Below are 27,460 nucleotides of genomic sequence, written 5' to 3'. Positions count from 1 at the left end.
AAGAAAGCACAGAAGCTCGGGCTCTCCCTGCACTTGTCGGTGAGGATTTGGAAATGTTATCCAGGCTTTAAAAAAAAAAAAAAAAAAAAAAAAAAGATTTTATTTATTTATTTGGGAGAGACAGAGAGAGAGAAAGCATGCATGAGCAGGAGAGGGGCAGAGGGAGAATCAGAAAGCAAACTCCCCACTGAGCAGGGAACCCTGTGTGGGACTTGATCCCAGGACTCTGGGATCAGGACCTAAGTGGAAGGCAGACACTTAACCTACTGAGTCACCCAGGCACCCTTGCATCTAGCCTTTTGAGCCTTAATGTCTGAGTCTCTAAAATGAAGATCTGCCCACTTCACAGACGGATGAAAGGGTTAAATAAAATAACATATGTGAAAAGCCCTTTTAATGACAAGGTTTTAGGTTGATCACACAGGCCATCCTGTCTACGCCCTCTGCTACTGGTATATTTGATGGGAATAGTGGATAAAGGTCACTAATTTGTTTGAGGATAGAATACATTTTTACAGGTGACCTTGAATGTTCCTCCTTCAAATTGTTCATATAGTGTATGAGCTCAGCACATTTTGCTCCAAAGCACACATTTCTACCTGTGTCGCCATATAGCTCTAAACACCTGATTCAGCTGTTCTTCTGTTTTAGTTTTGTAAGTGATTATTAGGAACTTGTTCCTTCTCCTCTTTGATAAGTCTTGGTATGAGCTATTTTATCTGAGAAAAAAAACACAGAAAATCTCAGGGGATTGTTGTAAATTCCAAGTCCGGGTAGCTAGCATTTTTAGCTTCGGGTTCTACTCTGAGTTGAAATCATTAAAAAGAACCATACTAATCACAGCAGTCAACTTGAAGCAGATAACCATATTTAAGTTCATTTATAAATGAAACCCATACTTTGAAAAATCCTTACATATAGATGAAATGTGTATAAACAAAATATTTGTGCTCTTAGTTGGGTATTAAGAGAACTGTGACATCAGACTTGATTTTTTTTTTTCCTTTTAGCTTTCTCCTTTCCTCACCTTTAATATAAAGGAGAATAACATTTGTAGGGGAAACTTCTGGTCTCCAGGAGTGAATGAATAAAACCATCATAATGATGAGATTGACCTACATAACTAGTCAAAGAAACATGCAGAACTGGCATCTCTTCATAAAAAATTTCAAGTTAGAACATAAATTTCATCTATTTTTGTCTTTGTCTTCTCAGAAGTTAATTTGTTTGTAGTCAATTCTTTTTCAGGGCCTTTATTTTAAGAATCACTTTCCTGAACTTCAACAAATTTTTTGCAATGTGATCTGTATGACAAACATATTTGCTCACAACTGTTGGCTTCATCTCAATTGTTTGAGATGTTAAAATATTTTTAATATGAAATATTTTGAAAATACTGTAAAGTAGGGAAAATAAACACACACTACATCCTCACCACTAAGCAACAAATGTTAATATTTTGACTTATTTGCTTCAGATTGTTCTATTATTTTTTATGATTATTAATATATTTTTTTAATTCTCTAAAGCAATACAACAGAGCAGAGAAAATGTTTTAAAATACAGTGAGACAAGGAGATACTGGGTGGATTTTTTAAGCCATTAAGGCGTATGTTGTGAGTCTTCTCTTTCTTGTAGTATTAATTTATAAGCTGCAGGTTTGAACAAACTTTGTACTTACTGTTTGACTAAGTCGAATATTACCATGATCCAAAGTTTCTCCAAACAATAATGAAGCTGGTTAAAACAAAACAAACAAAAAATGGTGGACAGGATCAAGATGACCTTCCTTCGCTGTTCGAGAATAAAACTTTTTAACATTAAGGGGGATAAGAGAGGGGCACCTGGGTGGCTCAGTTGGCCAAGCACCCTACTTTGGCTCAGGCCACAATCCGGGGATCGAGCCCCACGTCAGCACCAGCTCAGGAGGGAGTCCGCTTCTCCCTCTTCCTCCACCCCTCTGCCTGCCCTTCTCACTCTCTCCCTCTCTCTCAAATAAACAAACGAACCCCCCCGCCAAATAAAGTTAAGGGGGAAAAAAGCCACACACAAACTGTAGCCCTTTGGGGTGGCCTCCCACCGTGGAAAGAGCAGAGTCTTACAATCTGAGGTCACATACAGACCCAGCAGCTAGCAGCCCACTAACCTCCTCTCCACATCTCTGTTTCCTCCCCTGAAAAGTAGGATACCAACTACTCTTTCTGTTTTTCATCTTATAGTTTTTTCCAAGTAAGCTTTTAAGTCCCATTTATAGCCTCTGTCTTCTAATTCTGCATCATCGTCAGGCGGAAGAAACAAACTTCCAGTAGAAACTGGAAAAGCAACAGAGCCAGAGTAGGCACCAGAGTACCCGGGAGAGTGAAGCCCACGGAAGCTTGCTCAGATAATCAGCTGTGAGGTCATGGGCTCCCTGCATTGCCACCTCTAGTCTTCATTATTCCATGACAAAATTAGAATAGTAAAGCACTTGATCCAGTATGCTTTCATTTATTTTATTTTATTTTTTAAGGATTTTATAAATTTATTTGAGAGACAGAGAGAGCAGAGAGAGAGAGAGAGAGAGAGCACAAGCAGGGGGAAGGACAGAGGGAGAAGGAGACTCCATACTGAGCAGGGAGCCCTCCTCACGCCTCAGTCCCAGGACCCCCAGGTCACCACCCTAGCAGAAGGCAGACACTCAACCAACTGAGTTGCCCAGGCACCCCTCATTCATTTATTCTAACTAGATCCTTTTATTACCATGTACCAGTCATCCCTCTATAAACTGTGATTTTTTTTTTCTTTCTAATTTCCTCTTGAAATTGTTTCGTAGTGCCTCATGAGTGCAGAGTTTCTGTTTGGGTTGATGAAAATGTTAGAAATAGATACTGGTGTTGGTGGCACAACATTGTGAAATGTGATTTATGCCACTGACTTGTTAAAATTGCAATTTTATATTAGACATGTCTGACCACAATTTTTTCTTAAAGTCAAACAAAATTAAATAGAGAGGCACCTGGCTGGCTCATTCGGTGGCAAGTGACTCTTGGTCATGAGTTTAAGCTCCACCTTGGATGTAGAGATTACTTTTAAGAAATGAAGAATTTAAAATTACGGGTGAAGTTTTTCCAGATTTCATTTCCCTTCTTGGTTTTCCATACACAAACCTTACCCTTAGATATGTTACAAAGTTTACTTGTGTTTTAAAAATTGTTCTCTATATGTGAGTATGCAAATTAAATGAGATACCAGAATGTCTTTGGTTTATTGTAGAAGGGATTCAAAGGCTGGGGGATAGGAATTTGGAATGTTTTTATCATATGTGGCCCACTCACCCACCCAATAACTCTATCTTAAGGCAGTACCCCCAGAAAACACTACCTTTACCAGTGCATTGAGAAATAGACTGGTAAAGAATGGACTTACATGCTAAAGAGCTCAAGGTATTTCAAGCCCATGATGTTGTTGAGAGAGGCTCCCTCTGAAACGGGCTCCCTGGTTCTCAGCCTTACGGGACAGCTGGAGGTGATTATCAAAATGGGCAGCAGCAGGAGGGCCGTAATCAAAAGAGTTTAGCCCACAGAGATCTTTGGTAGTACTAACTGATTATGGTGTTCCTTGAAGAAATATATTTGGACACTCTACATCCTAAGGGAAAAAAATATAATCTTTAATTCTTGTGAATGGTCTTGACTTTAATTGACTCAGTGGAGTTACAACTTGTCATGCAATCCCCATTATTATTTTTCTTTTTTATAAAGATTTTTATTTATTTATTTGACAGACAGAGATCACAAGTAGGCAGAGAGACAGGGAGAGAGAGCAGAGAGCTCAATGCGGGGCTTGATCCCAGAACCCTGGGATCATAACCTGAGCTGAAGGCAGAGGCTTTAACCCACTGAGCCACCCAGGCACCCCCATGCAACCCCCATTCTTGAACCAGATTGTAAACACTAGTTCTTTAAGTGAAGGGAGGACCAGGTTCCTTCAGGGATTTGCCTGCCACACAACCACCAGAAGGTTGTGTAAATCTTCTCTGAGTTACCCAAAGGCACCTGCCATCATTAACTAGTGTGGCTGTGTAACAGGGAAAGACACATCAAGAAGTATACCCACTTCAACCCTTTGGTCTATAGAGTGAGACCAACAAGGCAGGAAGGGTCAAATGAACGTGGCTGGAATAGACTTTCCCTTCAAAAATGGAAAATCACCAATAATATTTCAGAAATTAGTGCCACTATCAAATCTCAAGGTAGAGGGTGGGTGTTTCTGTCACCTCTACTGATTAATTCACCTACGTAGTCTATGCCAAGGACAGATGGAACTTATAGAATTATTGGATTATCATGAATGTAATCAGTAGCATCGCCATTTGCACAGTTGTTCAAGCTGTGGCTAATAGTGTGCCATCATCAAATCTGGCAAACGCTTTTCCTCTCGTCCAGTTAGTAAGAACCAGAGAAGCAATTTGCTTTTATGTTCCCTGGACAGTACTAGAGATTTCCAGTATTAACCCTGTGCTTTGAAAACTCTCTGGGTCTTGTGACAACCTAGCACTAGGGATCTTGAATATCTCACCATGCCATTGAGCATTGTGTTGGCCCACTGTTTTAGCAGCATAATTCTAACTGACCCTGGAATGAAATGTGTGGGAATGCTATTACACTGAAACTGAATTTTTGCACATTATCCCTCACCTTGAGAAACATTACACATTTTTCTCAGTGTCTTTGTTTTGTCTGTTTACCTGATTTAAAAAAAAAAAAAAATCATGCCTTAATTTTCCCTCAAGTGACTTCTCTTACAAGACGTGCTCATTTTTCTCCTAATTTTCTAACCATTTCTTCTCAGTGTCCTTTTACTGGTTCTATTTCTTCAACACACACACAACTAAAGCCCCATCTAGTCATTGCCTGCAATCTCTTTACACAGATTTGCTTTGTGTCAGGATTCAAGAGGAAAGAAGGAAATATGGGGAATGACAAACATACACAATTCTAGAGCTTTAAGAAGCAAAAGTAAGTCCAAGGAGGTGGCCAGGTTTCCGGAAGGGACTGCTCCCAGGTGGGAGGCCACCAGTGAGAAGCCAGACTCCAGCAGTCACAGGGGGAAGTGAGAACTGTAGCCTCTGAACATCAAGAAAGTGGCCCTTCATTGAATGATCTACTCTGAAACTATATAAGAAGGAAAAGCTGAGGAATGAGTTCCAGACTTTTTCCCTATGAAACATGGGACAACAATGAACCAGAAGGCTGCTGAGTTGACAGAAGAGAATCCAATTGTTTTCAAACATCTATCTCGAACCTGAGCTTTTCTTTTAAAAACCTGTGTTCTCCTGACTCTGCCATGATAATCTCAAACTTTGAGTCCAAAACAAAATCTTCTTTACAACATTTCTGCTTTCTAGTTTTCCCTTCTGTCTCTGGGGCTGTATTATGATGAATCTCTCTGACTTACAAATCAGAGATCGAATTTTATTTCCTCGTCATCATCTGGGAGCCTCATTGTTTTCTACCTTCCAATGGCTGCTTTCTTTCTCGCCAACCGAGCTGCAACATGGTACTTCAAGTTGTCATTACCAGTTCCTTACATTGTTACATTCAGTTCTCTCTGCCTGCAAGAGTTTGCTTTCTTCAGCCTCTTCTGCATGCTATGCAAATGTAGACTTCAAAAATACAGCCCTGCTGCTAAAAACCCACGTGGGGCTCTCCATGGCCTCCGAATAAAGTCCAAAATTCCTATGAGGCCCTCCACTCTCTGACCCTGCCCTACCTTCTCCAGTCATAACGGGCTCCTTCCTGCTGTGAACATACACTCTGCTAATGCCCGTCTTTTCTGGCTTATTCATAATGATCCTAACCCGAAATATGCTTCTCATTTTTTTCTCATTAAAATCTGCCCCACCACAAGTACAATTTTCCCATGATGTGCCAAAACTTCAGCCTGCTTTGATGTCTTGCTTTCTCTGAAATCCTATATCTGTACCATGTACTTCTGCATTTAGCCTCATACACATTTTCAGCGGTGTTGATTCTCTTCGCACGTTAATGAGTCCCTTCAGCTGCCAGAAACGGTACCAAGTGCTGGTTAACTCTTCCATGTCCATTTGTCTGATCTCTCCAATGACACTGGGAGTTTCTCAAAGCAGGGATTATAGTTTTTTTTTTTTTTTCCTGATCTTCCCAGGGCCCAGCCCAACCTGTTCTACAGAGCAGATGTTCAATGAATCTTACTAAATTGAATTGAATTGGTCTCAAACTTGGCAAGAGAAAATAAGATGAATTCCAAGGAAAACTAGGAAAAGTAGAAGGGAATCAGGAACCATCATTAGAAATCTGATTGTCAGATTGATTCATATTGAACCTTAAGCAGAATAATAACACATTAAACCTTCATCACAGTAATTTTCTCCTCCAATTTTGCCAGAGCACAGCTTTCCAGAGGGGAATAGGTTTTTAAGCTATGCACGTGTGAAGAACTGAACAACACAAGGGCAGTTAAATTCTAACACACTTCATCCATTAATACATAAAGGGTAATAGTCTGATGCTTAGTTTTAATTCTGGAAAATACAACTTTTTTTCCCTTTAAATGTTCTAGTTTCAGGAAGCTGCCCTTTGACAAGCATCTAACAATGAATTATAAAACAAAGGGAACTTTCTCCCGCTCCAGTAAGTAACAGATGCCTTCCATCTTTCTTACTAGATCAATCAAAGATCATTATTTACAGGCCTATATTGTTAAAACTTCTTTTAAGAGGAAAAAAAAAAAAAAAAAGTATGTCCTGGGAGCACAGTAGAGTTGCCCTGGGTTGGAGTAGAATGAAATCCCTGAGAAATGAAAGAGATGCTACCTCTGATTGCCTAGCTAGCTGAATCATCGCAAGGCCCTAATATATCTATTTTAAGAGCAGGCTCAGCATTTGATGTGTTCAGCTCTGTTCAGGGGAAATTTCCTCACACTAAACAGGAGAAATGTACTCAAGTCCTAATAAAGTACTACCTACTAGACACCGAGATTAGGAAATTGCTCTAATGGTTAATGAGGAACGGATATCAGCAAAGCTCAGGTCAGGACTGCGAATATCTCGTTCAAGTAGAAGCAAGGCAAGAGGGGACCAAATTCCAAACAGGCAAGCGGGGACCTGACCTCGCCTCTACATGGTCAGAGTTTGAGATACATCTTCAATTACCTATCATCCCCAAGATCGTGTTAATTTTTTCTCTCTCCCTTTCCTTCTAGAGGCAACCACTGATCTGCTTTTGTCATTATGGGTTAGTTTGAATTTTCTAGAGTTTTATATAAGTGGAATCATACAAAATGCATTATTTATTGTTTGACTTCTCTCACTCAGCATAGTTCTTTTGACTTTGACCCATGTTGTATATATCGATAGGTCATTCCTTTTTGTTGTTAAACTTCTTTTTCTAGGCATAATTACTTTGAGACTTATCCATGTTGTTGCATGGGTCAATATGCCATTCTTTTTTTTTTTTTTCTTATTGAGTAATATTTTATTACATGATTTAATGCAGTTTGTCCATTCCCCTGTTCATGGACACATTTGGCTTGTTTCCAGTTTGGGGCTATTGCTGATAAAGCTGCCATAAGCATCCATGTATAAGACTCTGTACAGAAATGTGCTTTGTTCTTTCTTTAGTAAATAAGTACCTAGGAGAGGAACAGCTGAACCATAGGTTAGATGTATGTTTAACAATTTAAGAAACTGTCAAACTGTCTTCTAAAAGGATAGAGCCATTTTACATTTGCACCTCCAAGGTCTGAGAGTTCCAGTTCCTCTGTGTCTTCACCAACACTTAGTATTGTCAAGCTTTTAATTTTAGCCTTTCTAGAAAGTGATACATTGTGGTTCTTTTTCCTAATGAAAAATGGGTTTTAGCATTTTGTTCATGTGCTTATTCTCCATCTGCAAGTGTCAATCAAATATTTTACCCATTTTTACAAGGGATTTGTTTCCATATATTGAGGTTTGAGAATTTTTATAGATTCAGGATACAAGATTTTTACAAATACATGTTTTGTAAATATTTTTCCCCAGTCAGTGCTTCGTATTTTTATTCTGCTAATGCTGTCTTTCAATGAGCAATGTTTTTAATTTTGATATAGTTAAATTTATCAATTTGTTATTTTATAGATTATGTTCTGGTATCCTATCTAAGAATTCTTTGTCTATTCTGAGGTCATGAAGATTCTCTATGTTTCCTTCTTAGAAGTATTATTGTTTTAGTTTTACATTTAGGCCTGTGATTCATGTTGGATTATGCCATTTTATCTTCATGTAATGGTCTTGCACCATTGTTTTTAGTCGTGCAAAGTATGGAAGAAATTTGGGGTTTTATTTTGTTTAGTTGTTTTAGTTTTGCATATGGATATCTAATTGTTCCAGTACTATTTGTTGAAAAGACTATCCTTTTACCACTGAATTGCCTTTACATCTTTGTCAGAAATCCAGTTGCCCATATATATATAAGGTTTATTTCTGGATTCTCTATTCTGCTTCATTTCTCTGTTTGTCTATCTTGACATCAGTACCACACAATCTTGAAATCCAGTAGTATTACTCATCCAACTTTGCTCTTATTTTTCAACTTTTTTTAAAAAAAAGATTTTATTTATTTGACAGAAAGAAAGAGGGAGATCACAAGAAGGCAGAGAGGCAAGCAGAGAGAAAGGGGGAAACAGGCTTCCTGCTGAGCAGAGAGCCCAATGTGAGGCTCGATCCCAGGACCCTGAGACCATGACCTAAGCCAAAGGCAGAGGCTTAACCCACTGAGCTACCCAAGCACCTCTATTTTTCAACTTTTTAAATGTACTTTAGGTCTTTGCATTTTCATGTGTGTTTTAGAATTATCTTGCCAATGTCTACAAAAACACCTGTTGGGATTTTGTCTGGAATTTGAACCCAAAGATCAATTTGGGGTGAATTATCCTCTTAAGAATATTAAGCATTCTAATCTTGGAGCATGTTCTAAGTCTTCATTTACTTAAATACTCTTTAATTTCTCTCAGTCATATTTTATAATTTTCAATGTTTATGTCTTGCACATTTTTCCCCAGATACAACCTTAAGTATTCAGTATTTTTAATATAATTGTAACTTGTGCTGTTTAATTTCAATTTCTGATTGTTAGTTGCTGGTGTATAGAAAGTAGTTTATTTTTTCATATTGACTTAAAATCACTTACCAGTACTAGCAGTGCTTTTGTAAATTCTATTGCATTTTCTGCATGGGCAATAATATGGTCTTCAAATAAAGGCAGACAGACTGCATGTTTTTTATTTCTTTTTCTTGCCTTGTATGATGAGGAAAAAAAAAGTCTTATATAATACTCATGTGATAGGCCCTCCATTAACCTTTAACATTTCTTATAGTATAGTCTGGTGGTGATGAATGCTTTTCAGCTTTTGTATGTCTGAACAATCTTTGTATTACCTTCATTGGAAAGATATTTTCACTGGATAGGCAATTCTAATTTGACAATTTTTTTTTCTTTCAGTACAAAATACTGTTCACCTGCCATCTTGCATTCTTTGCTTTTTCCAGGAAATCGGTTGTTTTCTTGATGGTTGTTCCTCTGTATAACATGACTTTTTCCCTCTGGCTGCTTTATTTATTTTATTTTTCCTCTGGCTGCTTTAAAGATTTCTTATGTATCACTGATTTTGAGCAAAATGATTATACTGTGCCTTGGTGTAGCTTTCTTCATGTTTTTATGGTTGAGCTCCTCTTATATTCCTGGAGCTTTCACAATCAAGCTTGGACAATTTTCTAACATTGTTTCTTCAAATCTGTCTTTTGCTCCTCTCACCTGAGGGCTCTGATTACATGTGTATTAGACCACTTGATGTTGTCCCAGTTCAGTGATGCCTTTTTCACTGGTTCTAATTTATTTTTTTGTCTCGGGTTTCTTTCATATACTTTATATTGTTATGTCTTGAAACTCTTTAATTTTTTCTTCCATAATGGCTTATTTGCTGTTAATTATAGGCAGCATATTTTTCATGTCATGCTTTGTAGTTTTTATCTCTAAAAGTTTGATTTGATTACTTTAAAAATATCTTTCCTATCTCCACTTAATTTTTTTAACACATGGAATATAACTGTAATTACTCTTAATATCTTCATCTGCTAATGTTTCTGTCAGTTCCGGAGCCATTCCAAGTGATGTTTCTTCTCATTATGGGTCATAATGTCTTCTTTTTTAGCATGACTGGTAGTCTTCGACTGGATGTCAGACAGTGAATTTTCCCTTGCTGGGGACTGGTTATTTTTATATTTCATGAAATGTTCTTTTTTTTTTTTTTTTTAAGATTTTATTTATTTATTTGACAGAGAGAGAGAGATCACAAGTAGGCAGAGAGGCAGGCAGGGGGGTTGGGTGGGAAACAGACCCTCAGCAGAGCAGAGCCTGATGTGTGGCTTGATCCCAGGACCCTGAGATCATGACCTGAGCCTAAGGCAGAGGCTTAACCCACTGTGCCACCCGGGCTCAGCCAACCAGACTTTCTGTACTACACCCCTATGAATTATGGGGTTTCTCATCTGGCTGGTGAGAATAGCACTATTTCCAGTTTGCTGTGGACACGAGTACCATTGGCTCTAATCTTTCTTTTGGGGGGGGGAGCGGTCAGTGAGAAAGCTTTATTTTAACAACCACATATAGAAAGTGGGCTTTATTTATTTTATTTTTTATTAACACATAAGGTATTATAATCCTTTTGAATGTGTTGCTCAGTACTCTTCTAAATACTCAAAGTGGGGGAGAGGAGTCAAGATGGCGGAAAAGTAGCAGGCTGAGACTACTTCAGGTAGTGGGAGATCAGCTAGATAGCTTATCTAAAGATTGCAAACACCTACAAATCCAACGGGAGATCGAACAGCAATTCTAGAAACAGAAAATCAACCACTTTCTGAAAGGTGGGACTGGCGGAGAAGTGAATCCAAAGCGACGGGAAGATAGATCGCGGGGGGAGGGGCCGGCTCCCGGCAAGCGGCAGAGCAACAGAGCACAAAATCAGGACTTTTAAAAGTCTGTTCCACTGAGGGACATCGCTCCAGAGGCTTAACCGGGGTGAAGCCCACGCGGGGTCAGCGTGGCCTCAGATCCCGCAGGGTCACAGAAGGATCGGGGGTGTCTGAGTGTCGCAGAGCTTACAGGTATTAGAACAGGGAAGCCGGCTATAGAGGCAGAGCTGAGGAGTGAGCTCTCAGCTAGGGGTTACCTTGAACCGGTCGCAGGCTCAGTCAGCTCGGAGCGCGGCCGGAGGCCAGGGTGACGGGAGTAATTGGGCGCTGTTCTCTGAGGACGCACTGAGGAGTGGGGCCCCGAGCTCTCAGCTCCTCCGGGCCGGAGACTGGGAGGCCGCCATCTTCATTCCCGCCCTCTGGAACTCTACGGATAAAGACGATGTGGTATATATACACAATGGAATACTATGCAGCCATCAAAAGAAATGAAATCTTGCTATTTGTGACGACGTGGATGGAACTAGAGGGTATCATGCTTAGCGAAATAAGTCAATCGGAGAAAGACAACTATCATATGATCTCCCTGATATGAGGGAGAGGAGATGCAACATGGGGGTTAAGGGGGTAGGAGAAGAGTAAATGAACCAAGATGGGATTGGGAGGGAGACAAACCATAAGTGACTCTTAATCTCACAAAACAAACTGAGGGTTGATGGGGGGAGGGGAGTTGGAAGAGGGGGGGTAAACGCTCAGGGAACAAAAAAAAGTCTGGCCAGGGGTTTATCAATCTTATTAATTCTTTCAAAGAACCAGCTCCTAGTTTCGTTGATTTGTTCTATTGTTTTTTTGGTTTCTATTTCATTGATTTCTGCTCTGATCTTTATGATTTCTCTTCTCCTGCTGGGTTTAGGGTTTCTTTCTTGTTCTTTCTCCAGCTCCTTTAGGTGTAGGGTTAGGTTGTGTAACTGAGACCTTTCTTGTTTCTTGAGAAAGGCTTGTACCGCTATATATTTTCCTCTCAGGACTGCCTTTGTTGTGTCTCACAGATTTCTTATAGTTTTGGGTGCAATTGTAAGTGGGATCGACTCCTTAATTTCTCTTTCTTCTGTCTTGTTGTCGGTGTAGAGAAATGCAACTGATTTCTGTGCATTGGTTCTCTGCACCTCCTGGATTTTGATGCTTTTTCCCTTTGCCATATTGGGGAAATTCTCTCCAATAATTCTCTCCAATATACCTTCTGCTCCCCTCTCTCTTTCTTCTTCTTCTGGAATCCCAATTATTCTAATGTTGTTTCGTCTTATGGTGTCACTTATCTCTCGAATTCTGCCCTCGTGGACCAGTAGCTGTTTGTCCCTCTTTTGCTCAGCTTCTTTATTCTCTGTCATTTGGTCTTCTATATCGCTAATTCTTTCTTCTGCCTCATTTATCCTAGCAGTCAGAGCCTCCATTTTTGATTGCACCTTATTAATAGCTTTATTGATTTCAACTTGGTTAGATTTTAGTTCTTTTATTTCTCCAGAAAGGGCTTTTATATCTCCCGAAAGGGTTTCTCTAATATCTTCCATGCCTGTTTCGAGCCCGGCTAGAACCTTGAGAATCGTCATTCTGAACTCTAGATCTGACATATTACCAATGTCTGTATTGATTAGGTCCCTAGCCTTTGGTACTGCCTCTTGTTCTTTTTTTTTGTGGTGAATTTTTCCGCCTTGTCATTTTGTCCAGATAAGAGTATATGAAGGAGCAAGTAAAATACTAAAAGAGTGGCAAAAAAACAATAGAACAAATCAACGAAACTAGGAGCTGGTTCTTTGAAAGAATTAATAAGATTGATAAACCCCTGGCCAGACTTATCAAAAAGAAAAGAGAAAGGACCCAAATAAATAAAATCATGAATGAAAGAGGAGAGATCACAACTAACACCAAGAAATACAGACAATTATAAGAACATACTATGAGCAACTCTACGCCAACAAATTTGACAATCTGGAAGAAATGGATGCATTCCTAGAGACATATAAACTACCACAACTGAACCAGGAAGAAATAGAAAGCCTGAACAGACCCATAACCAGTAAGGAGATTGAAACAGTCATCAAAAATCTCCAAACAAACAAAAGCCCAGGGCCAGACGGCTTCCCGGGGGAATTCTACCAAAGATTTAAAGAAGAACTAATTCCCATTCTCCTGAAACTGTTCCTAAAAATAGAAATGGAAGGAAAACTTCCAAACTCATTTTATGAGGCCAGCATCACCTTGATCCCAAAACCAGACAAGGATCCCATCAAAAAAGAGAACTACAGACCAATATCCTTGATGAACACAGATGCAAAAATTCTCACCAAAATACTAGCCAATAGGATTCAACAGTACATTAAAAGGATTATTCACCACGACCAAGTGGGATTTATTCCAGGGCTGCAAGGTTGGTTCAACATCCGCAAATCAATCAATGTGATACAACACATTAATAAAAGAAAGAACAAGAACCATATGATACTCTCCATAGATGCTGAAAAAGCATTTGACAAAGTACAGCATCCCTTCCTGATCAAAACTCTTCAAAGTGTAGGGATAGAGGGCACATACCTCAATATTATCAAAGCCATCTATGAAAAACCCACCGCAAATATCATTCTCAATGGAGAAAAACTGAAAGCTTTTCCGCTAAGGTCAGGAACACGGCAGGGATGTCCGTTATCACCACTGCTATTCAACATAGTACTAGAAGTCCTAGCCTCAGCAATCAGACAACAAAAGGAAATTAAAGGCATCCAAATCGGCAAAGAAGAAGTCAAACTATCACTCTTCGCAGATGATATGATACTATATGTGGAGAACCCAAAAGACTCCACCCCAAAACTGCTAGAACTTGTACAGGAATTCAGTAAAGTGTCAGGATATAAAATCAATGCACAGAAATCAGTTGCATTTCTCTACACCAACAACAAGACAGAAGAAAGAGAAATTAAGGAATCGATCCCATTTACAATTGCACCCAAAACTATAAGATACCTAGGAATAAACCTAAACAAAGAGGCTAAGAATCTATACTCAGAAAACTATAAAGTACTCATGAAAGAAATTGAGGAAGACACAAAGAAATGGAAAATGTTCCATGCTCCTGGATTGGAAGAATAAATATTGTGAAAATGTCTATGCTACCTAAAGCAATCTACACATTTAATGCAATTCCTATCAAAGTACCATCCATTTTTTTCAAAGAAATGGAACAAATAATCCTAAAATTTATATGGAACCAGAAAAGACCTAGAATAGCCAAAAGAATATTGAAAAAGAAAGCCAAAGTCAGTGGCATCACAATTCCGGACTTCAAGCTCTATTACAAAGCTGTCATCATCAAGACAGCACGGTACTGGCACAAAAACAGACACATAGATCAATGGAACAGAATAGAGAGCCCAGAAATAGACCCTCAACTCTATGGTCAACTTATCTTCGATAAAGCAGGAAAGAATGTCCAATGGAAAAAAGACAGCCTCTTCAATAAATGGTGTTGGGAAAATTGGACAGCCACATGCAGAAAAATGAAATTGGATCATTTCCTTACACCACACACGAAAATAGACTCAAAATGGATGAAGGATCTCAATGTGAGAAAGGAATCCATCAAAATCCTTGAGGAGAACACAGGCAGCAACCTCTTCGACCTCAGCCGCAGCAACATCTTCCTAGGAACATCGCCAAAGGCAAGGGAAGCAAGGGCAAAAATGAACTATTGGGATTTTATCAAGATCAAAAGCTTTTGCACAGCAAAGGAAACAGTTAACAAAACCAAAAGACAACTGACAGAATAGGAGAAGATATTTGCAAACGACATATCAGATAAAGGGCTAGTGTCTACAATCTATAAGGAACTTAGCAAACTCAACACCCAAAGAACAAATAATCCAATCAAGAAATGGGCAGAAGACATAAACAGACATTTCTGCAAAGAAGACATCCAGATGGCCAACCGACACATGAAAAAGTGCTCCATATCACTCGGCATCAGGGAAATACAAATCAAAACCACAATGAGATATCACCTCACACCAGTCAGAATAGCTAAAATTAACAAGTCAGGAAATGACACGCTGGCGAGAATGTGGAGAAAGGGGAACCCTCCTACACTGTTGGTGGGAATGCAAGCTGGTGCAACCACTCTGGAAAACAGCATGGAGGCTCCTCAAAATGTTGAAAATAGAACTACCCTATGACCCAGCAATTGCACTGCTGGGTATTTACCCTAAAGATACAAACGTAGTGATCCGAAGGGGCACGTGCACCCGAATGTTTATAGCAGCAATGTCTACAATAGCCAAACTATGGAAAGAACCTAGATGTCCATCATCAGATGAATGGATAAAGAAGATGTGGTATATATACACAATGGAATACTATGCAGCCATCAAAAGAAATGAAATCTTGCTATTTGTGACGACGTGGATGGAACTAGAGGGTATCATGCTTAGCGAAATAAGTCAATCGGAGAAAGACAACTATCATATGATCTCCCTGATATGAGGGAGAGGAGATGCAACATGGGGGGTTAAGGGGGTAGGAGAAGAGTAAATGAACCAAGATGGGATTGGGAGGGAGATAAACCATAAGTGACTCTTAATCTCACAAAACAAACTGAGGGTTGATGGGGGGAGGGGGGTTGGAAGAGGGGGGTGGGGTTATGGACATTGGGGAGGGTATGTGCTATGGTGAGTGCTGTGAAGTGTGTAAACCTGGTGATTCAAAGACCTGTACCCCTGGGGATAAAAATATATTATATGTTTATAAAAAATTTAAAAAATAAATAAATAAAATAAATACTCAAAGGGGATATTTCACATATCTGTTGAGCTCTTTACCATGTTTTTCTCTTCTCCATTATTCTCAAACTCACTTGCCTTGGTCTCCCTATACTCTGAGCTTTATCTCTTCTAAATATAGAAGTCAGGTTCTGCTTAGGTTCTCTCTCCTTCCACCATATTCTGGAAACTCTCTCAAGAAAATAAGTTGGGGAAACCACAGCACTCACTTCATTCCTTACCAGCTTCTTAAATCTTTTTTCTTTTTTTAAATTTATTTGAGAGACAGAGATCACAAGTAGGCAGAGAAGCAGGTAGAAAGCAAGGAGGAAACAGGCTCCCTGCTGAGCAGAGAGCCCAATGGGGGGCTCAATTCCAGGACCCTGGGATCATGACCTGAGCCAAAGGCAGAGGCTTAACCCACTGAGCCACCCAGGCACCCAGCTTCTCAAAGATCACTCTCTCTATTGCCTAATCTTCAGTGTCTTAAAAAAAACATTGTTTCAAAAACTGTTGTTATTGTATATTTCAAGGAGAAGGATACATTTAATTTCCATTATTCCATTTTAGCTGGTAGTGGAAGTCCTATTTTTGCATTCTTAATGTTGATAATAAACAGATTTTTTAAAACATTTTTATCTCATAGAATTAAAGACAGGATGTATACCTTCTAAATTCTCAGACTAAAAAAAAAAAATTGAAAATAAATAATTTGTAGGACTCTAGCTTGTCCATGATACAGTATCTATAAAAGATAAATGAGTTCACACACAAAATAAATGAATATAACTTTCAAATATATACAAAAAATTTCTAAAGAAATACAAATTAGCAAAATTCAGAAGCATATTGAAATAACATGTCATGACAAAGAAATTGAAAATAATTTGGGAAATCTGTTAATATAGCAGCTCTCTTATAAAGTAGTTGAGAGCATGAACTTTGAATTTAGACAAACCTGGTTAAAATTGCACTTCCTTGCTGTGTAATTTTAGGTATGTTCCTTAAGATCTCTGATCCACAGGTAACTTTTTCTTTCTTATAAAACTTACCTCACTGGTACTATGAGAAGGGTAAATGAAATGCTATATCGATACACTCAGGACAGAAATTTCAAATGCCACATATTTTTTAAGTTACTTTCTAAAGCTACATGAAAATTACAAGATTAGTAGTAATCTGCTACAATCCTTAACTCTCCACAGAGTTTTTTTGTTTTTTTGTTTTTTTTTTTTCCCCAGTGATGTGAACTGAGCTTTTACTCTGCACATTCCCGTTTAACAAATGTAGATTATAGGGTTTGGAGTTAGGCATGAAAGCATTTTATAAATCTAAGACTATTATATTGTTACACCACAAGTACAATTTGATAGTTCACTCAGACGTTTATAAGACATGACTGAGCTCTAACTACATTCTGCAGATCGAATCTATAACCACTTACAGCTAAATTAGTACTTAGCCCATGATAACCCAGTGTCTTCTATCCCAGTCAAGAACAGATGGCCTCCTTTAGAGTAGTTTCTCCTTATTGGAATCACTTTGGACAATAGCTTTTGATTCACTTAACTAACTCATAATTCATGCATGTATTAATTCATACACATAGTGAATAGATATGCACTGATACCCAAGAAACACTACCCAGCCCTAAGCAAAGTGTTGAGTGGGATACAACGTAGCATGCTTGTTCCTAAGAAAAAACAACATGCGAAGAGAAAATAATAATATAAATGAAAAATAGTGTTATAAAATAGAAAACACAAGGAGCTACCTAGATATCATGGCAACTAATAAGTGCTGAGGTCAGAGGAGGACAGTTTGCTGAGGGCTGGAGTGGTCAGGGGAAGCTGCACGTAGGCAGTGGCTGCTGAGCCAGGATTTAAAGGCTGAGGGTAGGTGTGCCTAGACTAATGACTACTCACTTAGTCATTTAAGTGTCTGACCCTTGATGTCAGCTCAGGTCATGATCTCAGGGTCCTACAGTCCTGGGATGGATCCCCACATCAGGCTCTGCACTGCTTAAGGATTTTCTCTCTCCCTCTCCCTCTGCCCCCAACCCCTGCTTGAGTTCTCCCTGTCTCTCCCTCTGAAATAAATAAATAAATATTTTTAAAAATCAAATAAAAAAGGCTGAGTTCAGGGTGAGCCTGTGGAGATAAAGTTATGTTGGAGGAACACTGTGAAGTGAGCTAAAGCAAGGAGGCCCAAGATACATCCCACAATGTCAGAGGCAATGAGTAGACCATGGTTGACCCATGTGGCTGGTATATATGAACCTGTGGGAAAGTAAAAGGGATAGTTCTGGAAAAATTAGTTCAAGTGGAAGATTTTATCCTACAAGCACTGAGGAATGTGGTAGAGTTTGCTAACTGACACCTATACCAATTTCTCCTCCTTCTATGGTCATAGAACTTCCTAGTTCAATTGGATACATGGGTTTCTGGAACAAAACTATCCCCTCTCCCCTTTAGAGCTGTGAGATGTGAATGGGCGCAATGTGTGTTTCTATGTGTGCCTGTAAAGGAAAGAAGCATGTTTCCTCCCATTCCACTTTCCCCTTTCTTCAGCCTGTATGTGTAAGTAGAGTGTGCCTTGTGGGACCACGTGAACCAGGGAAATGTCTTAGCACAGCCGAGCAGCAGGAGAGAAGGCTTTTGACTCCTTGGGCTACTCACACATGTATGTTTTATGACTCATAAACTCACTTCTATTTTGTTTCAGACCCTGTATTGCAGCCACACTTGGGCGCTGAGTTATTGCTTCCATGTAATGGACACTTAGTCGGGCAAGACCTAGGATAGTCAGTCATTTCTAACCTTTATTTAGCCCAAAGGGCCACATAAATGACACATACACAAATGAGCTAGAAAGCTCTGTCTTAATTCAAACAAAAAACTCCTGGAAGTGTTGAGTAAGGAAGTGATATGATAGGAATTGTGTTTTATAAGAAATGAGTGACATAGCAAATCAGTGTTGCCTGGGGCTAGGAATGGGGATTGTTGAGTTTTATAGCAAAGTCATGAGGTGCAACTTTTTTGAAATAATGAGATGTTCTATACCTCAGTTGTGGTTGTAGTTATAGGCATGTATATATTTGCAAAACTAGTACTTAAAACATGTGAGATATAGATATCTCACTTAAATAAAGTTGATTAAAGAAATTAATTTAGGGGCACCTGGTTGGTTCAGTCTGTTAAGAATCTGCCTCTTGATTTTGGCTCAGGTCATGATCTCAGGGTCATGAGATCAAGCCCCACATTGGGCTTCCTACTCAGCGTGGAGTCTGTTTGAGATTCTCTCCCTCCTGCTCCCTCAGTCCCTCTCCCTGCTCTTTCTTTCTCTCTAAAGTAAATAAGTAAATAAAATCTTTTTTTAAAAAAGAAATGAATTTGGCTGTGTATGCATGTAAGATAGATCAATGGGAGGAGACAAGAGGTGGGAGAAAAGAGAAGCTTTTCTCTTGGCTTCAATCAAAGTTTTAGATAGTTTGGACTTGTTCTGGGAAATAGTGGGGAAAATGAAATTAGAAAAAAATACTCATTTTGAAGAAGGAAGTACCAGAATTTGGAGACGCATTGGGCCTGAGATGCTGATTGACCTGGAGGAGGATTCAGCTTTCTATGGAAGGCAATGGCTGAGTTTTACTGCAGGCTGATGGAGATGCCATGTTCCAACGTGGTGAGGGGGAAAGGTTAGAGCACTACCACTCACTAGTAAAAACCACTTCCTCCGTCTCTCTGAGTCCCTCTTCTTCTTCATTTGTAAAATGAGGATCACGATGCCTGTAGACTGCAAAAAAGTTGTAGAGAGCTGAGAAAAATCTGTGTAATATACCTAGCACCCTGGGGCCTGGCCCTTGGTAGGCACCATGAATGCATAAGATGAAGAATGATCGCAATAATGTATTCTAAGAGAAAATAAATGGTTTTCAAGATGGTCATGACTGGCTCTCCCATACATGCTTCTAAGAGATGCTTGAAGAAGAGGAAAAAGAACTCAGTTAACAGGAAAGATGACTCCACTTGTAAATCACAGGGCGATCATTGGAAGTGAGGTTGGATAAGCAACATAGCACTTGGCAGTAATTTTTTTTTTAAAGGGCAGCTCCTTTTGCCACAGATTCCGTGGTATGTTCATTTCTCTTTTCTTTACCTCGCTTGAAGCATTCTCAGGAGTGGGAGTTCAGACAAAAGGAAGCTCTTGTAGCATCCCGCTTAAGATTCTTCTCATATTAGATTTGGTTCTCTGCCCATTTTCTGTCAGGCTTTCTGAGATCAGAAAGAAATGCATACAAATTCTCGGGCTCGACAGTGAACTCTCTGGGCTCCAGACTGGAATTTACAGCTGCCTGAAGACATCTCCATCTGCAGGTCCTGTAGGCATGTCAGACTTAGTATGTCCCAAACAAATTAATTACCCTCCCACACACCCACTCCTCCTCCAGTCTTCTATCTAGGTTAATGCCACTGCCAGTGCACTAGCTACAAAATTCAGAAATTTCAGGTCTTTTACTCCTCATTCCGTACTCAATCTGATGCCAATTTTTGTGGAGTCACCCTGCTGTAATCTAATGCATGCATTGCATATTTTATTTTATTTTATTTTATTTTTTTACTTCCATTGCCCTGCTAAGGATCCTTCTCTCTCCAGGACCACAGCAGCAGCAATCTAGTCAGCCCTCTGCCAGAGTCTGGAGTGTTCTAGAATCTGGAGTGGCCCGTGCCTACACAAGATAAAGAATGGCCGCCCCATGGGGTTGCATACTTGCACCTGTCTCACTGACGCCCGTCTCTCACTCACCGGCTAATCTGGTTAAATTCCTGAAAGGCAAATCGCTTCTTCTGAAAATACGTCAATGACCCCCCGCTTAGCTTATGAAGTGAAGTTCAAAAACCTGAATTTCACCCATTTCCTTTTCCATGGTAGCTCTTCAAGCATCCTGTGCTCTGTCTAACCACATGAAAGGACAAGCTCCACCCCCCAAGATAATACACACTTTTTAACTTCAGAGTCATGGAATGTTCTCCGTGAGTTAGGGAAACATCACTCTTCCTTCCTGACTTGGCTGGAAAGCCACCTTTTTGGTGGAGCTACCTTACTTTCCCTCTTCTCAGCCTCCTATTCCTCATCACGACCCCACTCACTGTGTCTTCTCCTATGAATTTTATCTGTGATCAGCATGAGCGTCTCGACACCAGATCATACAGTGCTTGAGAACAGACACTGTCTCCTACTATCAATTCTGAATCTCCAGGAGACTCTGAATGGACTATTAACTAGCCTGAAAATACTCTTAAATTTTTACTTTAAAAACGTGGTGATTTTTGGAAAAGAAAGCTTATGAAAAAACTCCCCCCAAAATACTTAACAATTTTGTTTGCAGCATACCCAAACAGTGAGCTCCTTCAGCGCTCCCGTAGTCAATAGACTTTTTAAGGTGTCTGGAAGCTGTTATTCCAGCTGCACACACACCCCCCCACCCTAAGAGGTCTGCGTCGACCGCCCCCCCCCCCCCCCCCCCCCCAGAGCGCCTCCCCACCCCCCCCCCCCCCCCCCCGCAAACGGCGTTCCTTCCTTCTCCGTAAGCCAGCGCCGTCTATATAAGATCATTGCCTAAATTTATGCTGGCTGTTCTAGAGTACTAAATCAGGTGATAAATCAAAATATCAGAAGTCTAAAAATGGAGAAATTGACTTTTATTTATAATTTGAGGATTTTTCTTTTTTTTTTAAACTGAAGTCAACACAATATATGCCTGTTCTTTCTGTCCCTGAGACACATCAACAAAATAAGCAGGCGTTCAGGGGCGCCAGGGTGGCTCGGTAGGTTAAACGTTTGTCTGTCTTCTGCTCAGGTCATGATCTCGGGGTCCTGGGATCGAGCTCCATAGGGGGTTCCCTGCTCCACGGGGAGCCTGCTTCTCCCTCTCCCTCTGCCGCCCCCCTCCCCCCGCTTGTGCTGTCAACAAAATAAATAAAATCTTTAAAAAAGAAAAGCAGCTATTTGGATAATTTGACATTATCCAAATAATTCAAATACTACTCATAGCTGTCTCAATTTTAGGTGAAGTTATGGGGAGGGGGGTTTGGAGGAAATTATAAAAAGGGATGCTTTTGGTTCTGAATGAGCAAAGGATTTACTCAATTTTCAATTCAACCTATGGAGGAGACGAAATCTGGCAGTTGGTTTCAAATAGTGCTTTTCTTAGGCTCATTTTCTTCTAAAAATTACTTTAAGAGACTGGGATGTAAAACATTGAGAAGATAAATTAGCACGAATGTGCATATTTTTATATTATAGAAAAAAGGTGCATTATTTATCCTTTAACTCAAAAACAAACCTGAAAAGTAAATGGGTATCTTTTCATCCTTCTTTACTGAAGATACATCCTCTTACAGACTAGTTCCAGAGTCTGGAAATCATTATTGTTACTTTACTCAATGATTTTTTTTTTTAAGATTTTATTTATTTATTCGACAGACAAAGATCACAAGTAGGCAGAGAGGCAGTCAGAGAGAGAAGAGGGGGAAGCAGACTCCTTGCTGAGCAGGGAGCCCCATGCGGGGCTCGATCCCAGGACCCTAGAATCATGACCTGAGCTGAAGCCAGAGGCTTTAACCCACTGAGCCACCCAGGTGCCCCTCAGTGATTTCTTATATTTCTCTCCCCTTGCTAATCCTGTTGAGTGGTAAACATGCTTATAATGTATAAAAATTAGAGACAAATTAATACTCTCTAGAAAATATTTATTGACACATTTTAATTTTCTTTCCATTTTCTGAGAAATGAACGTAATACACAAAATACAGTAAAATGCACTCTCCCCATTTCAAATAAATATATTTTACTCTCGTAAAAAATTTAATAATCTGTGTAATTCACCACAGTATCTTAATCAGTGAAATAAAGCAAAGTATATCTCTAGTTAAATTGTCACTTATTTTAATGATTCTAATGGCATTTTTCTGGAGAAAAGGAACACTATTCTCTGCAGAATTATATTCAGACTTGTAGACTATTGCCTCTTGTTTGGAGAAGACAAAGGTGAACTGATTTTAAAAAGTGTTGAGTGTCAGAAAGAGCCTTAGTTTGGGAGAAAGGTAACATCCAAGATTGTGCTGAATGAACTACATTATGTGTAAGCTTTCTTGTTAATACTTCCTAGAGACCAGACTACATTCTGAATTATAATGATTCCTATGCATCACACGGGCAATTTTTCAAAATTAGTGGTTAAGTATTTAAGTTAACAGTTATGTACGTAATATAAGCCCAAGATGGAATTTTAAAGCTCTATTAACAGGAAAGTTTAAAAATAATGGTGCTATACAGGACAATTTTATCCTTTTCACTCACACTTGTTATTCTTAACATTATAAGAACTGAAATCTACGGAATTTTACAGACTTAACACAGACTCTTATATACACATAGATCCCTGATCAGTTTAAGACAATGTGTTAATTTGCTCTTGTAAGTAATAAGAATATTTTAAGTAGCCAGAAAAAAAAAATCACATTTAGGTAGTCACCAATCTTCAGAGTTTACTTATGTATAATCTACCCACTCTCAAAAGAATATGTCACCAAATAATATAGTTCATTAATACTGCCTAATTTCCCATGTTAGAAGTTCATTGCTACTTGATATACTAGCAAGTTTATGGAAGTAAGTAAAACTTTACTGTAGCCCCAAATCCACCATAGCTTAACTTGTTTACATGGCTTCAGAAATGTTGGTCAAACTATGCCAAAGTCTAAGCCTCAAAGCATAATTGTGTTCAGTAAAAATCTTATACAGGCTATAAAGTGGGTATTAGATCTGTCCTCAGCATTATAAAGGGCATCAACCATTTTCCAGGGGGTGACTTATAAAATGGAATTTTCCCTCTTTATTTTAAAGGGTAGAAAATTCTATGCTTAGTCATTCCTTTATGGCCACATTTTTATTTCTACACATTTCTGAAACAGATAAGTGTTTGCTCAAAAATTCACAAGTCCAATAAAATGAATTTGTGGTTTCCTTCTTGGACATTATCTACAATTCCTCCATCTCAAAGTGTGTAGTAAAGCTGTTTGCCATCGATGTGTGTTCAAAGATCCTCGACAGGCTGGGTTTCAACAGTTCCACTGAGTGACATGACAGGTGCTGAGTTGTGTCATTCTTCAGAGACATCATCTGGTCTGTCCCAGGCTCCCTTCTATCATAATAAAGAGCCCAGAGCAGAGTAATGGTGAGAATCATGGCCAAGATTTGTGTCACGCCAATGGAGACACCCAGAAACCTTAGCACCTGTAGTTGTTTGGTTCCTCTCAAGAAGGAATACATTTTCTTCCCACAACCCTGTAAAAGAGATAACACAGTATTACTTTGGGGGTGTTACAAAGGGTCAAAACAATGAAAACAAACAATCTACATCAGTTAATGGAACCAAACAACTTGAATCATAAAAGTTTAACACAGTGACTCTCAATAGGGAACGCCTCTGAGAAACCAGAGGGCAGATGGAGGTGAGCCTGCCCAGGGGATTCTGATGAGCTCAGTCCTTCTTCTGTCTTCCTCACAACCGGAAATTGAAAACCACTGGCCTAAAACATGACTAGAGCAGGGGTTGGTAAACTCCTTTTTTTGTAAAGGGTCAGATAGTCGATCTTTTAGTCTTTGCTGGCTGTATGGTTTCTATGGTAACTGCTCACCTCTGCCACTATAACCAGAAAGCCACCACAGACAGTATGTAAATGAACGTGCATGGCAGCGTTCCAGCGAAACCTCATGAAAAAAAAAAAAAAAAAAAAAAAAAAAAAAAAAAAAAAGCAGTAGGCCAGATTTGGGGGACAGGCCATAGATTGCTGACCCCTGATAAAGAGTAATCCAAATTTTCAAAAATAATGTTTCCTTACTATTGTTTGTGTTCACTGTTAGATGATAGCTCTTTGGTCAGAGACTTTCCCCCAAGGATCAGGAATGTTTGCCCAGTCTACTACTGAAATATGCTGGTGGGCAGAAGTCCATCTCTTCCCTTTCCCCAAATCCACATGCACCCACTTCTGCCCAGTGCCTGCAGAAGTACACCGGGGGGGGGGGGGTTCTCGTATGACATCAAGTTCTAGTTCCACCAGATAAGGGTTTGAAAGAATCTTTAGCTCCCCTACACACTAAAAACACCTGACTTCATTTGCTTGTATTTATTTTTATGTATAAAAGACTATGGAGTACCTGTGATAGACAGAAGAGAATTCCGAAAGAAGAGAAGAGGGGGGAAAAAAAAAGAAGAACTATAACCAAGGATCATGGGATGGGTGGGGCAAAGGAAAGGCAGGAGAATGTGACTAACAATTGCCTTAAGATACTTCTCCAGTGAACAAAGCCTGGGGAACATGCCATGTCTCCAACTGAATCCACAACAAAGAAATGATCATTCATTCTTCTAAAGTGAAGTTCATTCTAAATGAAGGTGAAAATCTAGGAAAGAATTTTAGAATGATAAATTTCAAGAAGTTTGAAGATTCTGAGATTTTACTCTATTTGGAAGCAAACAATTTCACTTGTCTTGGTTTCATGAACTTCTGGCAGAAGACAGAGACCAGAGACTTTATTACTCATAACAATAGCAACAGCCAGAGTATGTGGCAGTTCCTGGAGATCCGAGGACAACACAGAGACAGCCACATGATGCCTGCATACGCAGCAGGTTGCGTGATGGAGGAGAACCCTCAAGTTTTGGGAACCCTAATCTTTCACAGTAGGCAGTAAACATACTTGTCCTTTGCTTTGAAGAAAGACATTATCTTTCTCATATTACACAGTAAATAAACCCACCCTTTACTCTGGAGGGAGACACTATCTCTACCTTCAAGGCTGTTTTCTGTGCAAAAACCCTTGAAAAGAGGGGCACCTGAGTGGCTCGGTCGGTTAAGCATCTGATTCTTGAGTTTGGCTCAGGTCATGATCTCAGGGCCATAAGATAAAGTTCTGTGTCTGGTTCCAGGCTCAGCTGGAATCTGCTGTCCCTCTCCCTTTGCTCCTCCCCCTGCTCATTCTCTTTCTCGCTCTCATATTAATTAATTAATTAATAGAATTTAAAAACCATCCTTGAAAAGATAGTCCAAAACAAACACATCCAGCGCTTCTATTCACAAGACATGCAGAAATGCTAGAGAATCATGGAAAATTATCTCCCAACAAGAAGAACTTGACTTTTCAAAACTTTTCTTCTGAGTTTGTGGTAACAGTGTCCCAGGCTGCTTACCCTACTGAGGCAACTACTTGAATAAAAAGAAATTAATAATTACTTTAAAAATTGCCTCCTAGTTTTCTTCTCCAGATTACACAAAGAACTCAATTAGATCAAGGAAAGCAAGACTACTGAATCAGTTGTTAATTTGTGCATTATACTGGAGAAGAATGAATAACACACAATTCTTAGATTTCCAAAGACATTGATCAGTAACTTTACTCCAGTAAGTCATTATTCTCAAGAAACAAAAAATCGTGTAAAACTAGCCAAAGACATATTTCTAGACAGTTTCCTGGTCAATCATGTAATGCAGATTAACAGCAAAAGATAAGCAAAGCATCATCAATTTTACCAAAAAACAAAATTAAAATATTTAAAATTTAATACTAATTAACACTGGTTTAATAAAATCACTTCTCTGGCCATTTTACTTTTTTACTATGCACACAAATATGCATGTACAGGCACATATACACATACATGCACAGACTTATTCTATGTGTCACAAAGAAAATTCACCAAAGTTCAAATCCTTTTCAAAGAGCTTCCTTCAGCTAAGCTCTCAGAGCCAACTCACTCTTATGTTTATGTGTAATTCTAACAAGCATCCCTGCATCTTACAGGATAGACTAAAAGTTAAGATCATGAACCACAGAGCCAGAATTCTGAATTTCAAATCCCTGCTCTCCTACTTATAAGTTATGTGACTTTGGGCAAGTTACTTACTCTCTCTGCTTCAGTTTTCCCATCTGAAAAAGATAATAATAGTGCCTACCTACTTGGGATAGTGGGAAAATTAAGTGAATAAATATACTTAATTCTTAGAGTGGGGTCAGTCCATGGTAAGAGTCCAGGGCTTGTCAGTTTTGATCTGATGCGTTGGCTACTCAGTATTCGTGGAACAGCCCTTGCTCCCAAGAGCCGTGGGGGCTAATGCTGTTTTTCAGGACGGTGAAGTCATGATCTAAAATGATTTTTTTTGTCACTCAGACATTAGATCACTACCTTCTCATGAAGCAGAGAGGGTCACATTAAAGTGAGTTAAACTGAAAAGGTTTAGCTTCAAACATTTGGAAAATTGATTTATATGGATACATTATTTAACCTCACTGCCAGTACCAGATCACCAGATCCATCTTTAGAAAAAAGAAATTGATACAAAATGGCTGTGCCTTATGTTTAGTTAATTCCTTACCTATATTCTCAGTACTTAGAACAAAAATGGATGTTTAATAAGTAAATAAACAGAAGAGACTATCAATAATCTTATAATAATTAAAATGAACTTGAGAATAAAATGTAAACCATCCAAGAAACACATACAGTGATGTTTCAATCCTGTGAAATGCTTTAAGTCAATTATCATTTGATTTTTACCTTTTCAGTAGTCACTGCTATTTAAATTTTACCTAGATAGTTCTTCTTTTTCTTTTGGGGCACAATGTTATGAAT

General features: G+C 39.1%; 1 protein-coding gene across 1 annotated transcript in view; it reads right to left on the bottom strand.

The window, feature by feature from the left end:
• Nucleotides 1–22,500: 22,500 nt before the first annotated feature.
• The window catches only part of LOC111152003 (tetraspanin 12), a 63,753-nt gene continuing 58,793 nt past the window's right edge, over nucleotides 22,501–27,460 (bottom strand). The window contains exon 8 of the mRNA XM_022510259.1: nucleotides 22,501–24,114. Coding sequence (XP_022365967.1) covers nucleotides 23,809–24,114 — 306 coding nt within the window. The 3' untranslated portion in view covers nucleotides 22,501–23,808. The remainder of the gene's footprint in view (nucleotides 24,115–27,460) is intronic.

Source organism: Enhydra lutris, unplaced genomic scaffold (genome assembly GCF_002288905.1).
Source record: "Enhydra lutris kenyoni isolate GAN:26980312 unplaced genomic scaffold, ASM228890v2 scaffoldscaffold27, whole genome shotgun sequence".
Taxonomy (NCBI): Eukaryota; Metazoa; Chordata; class Mammalia; order Carnivora; family Mustelidae; genus Enhydra; species Enhydra lutris.
This window is presented reverse-complemented; position numbering and strand designations above follow the sequence as displayed.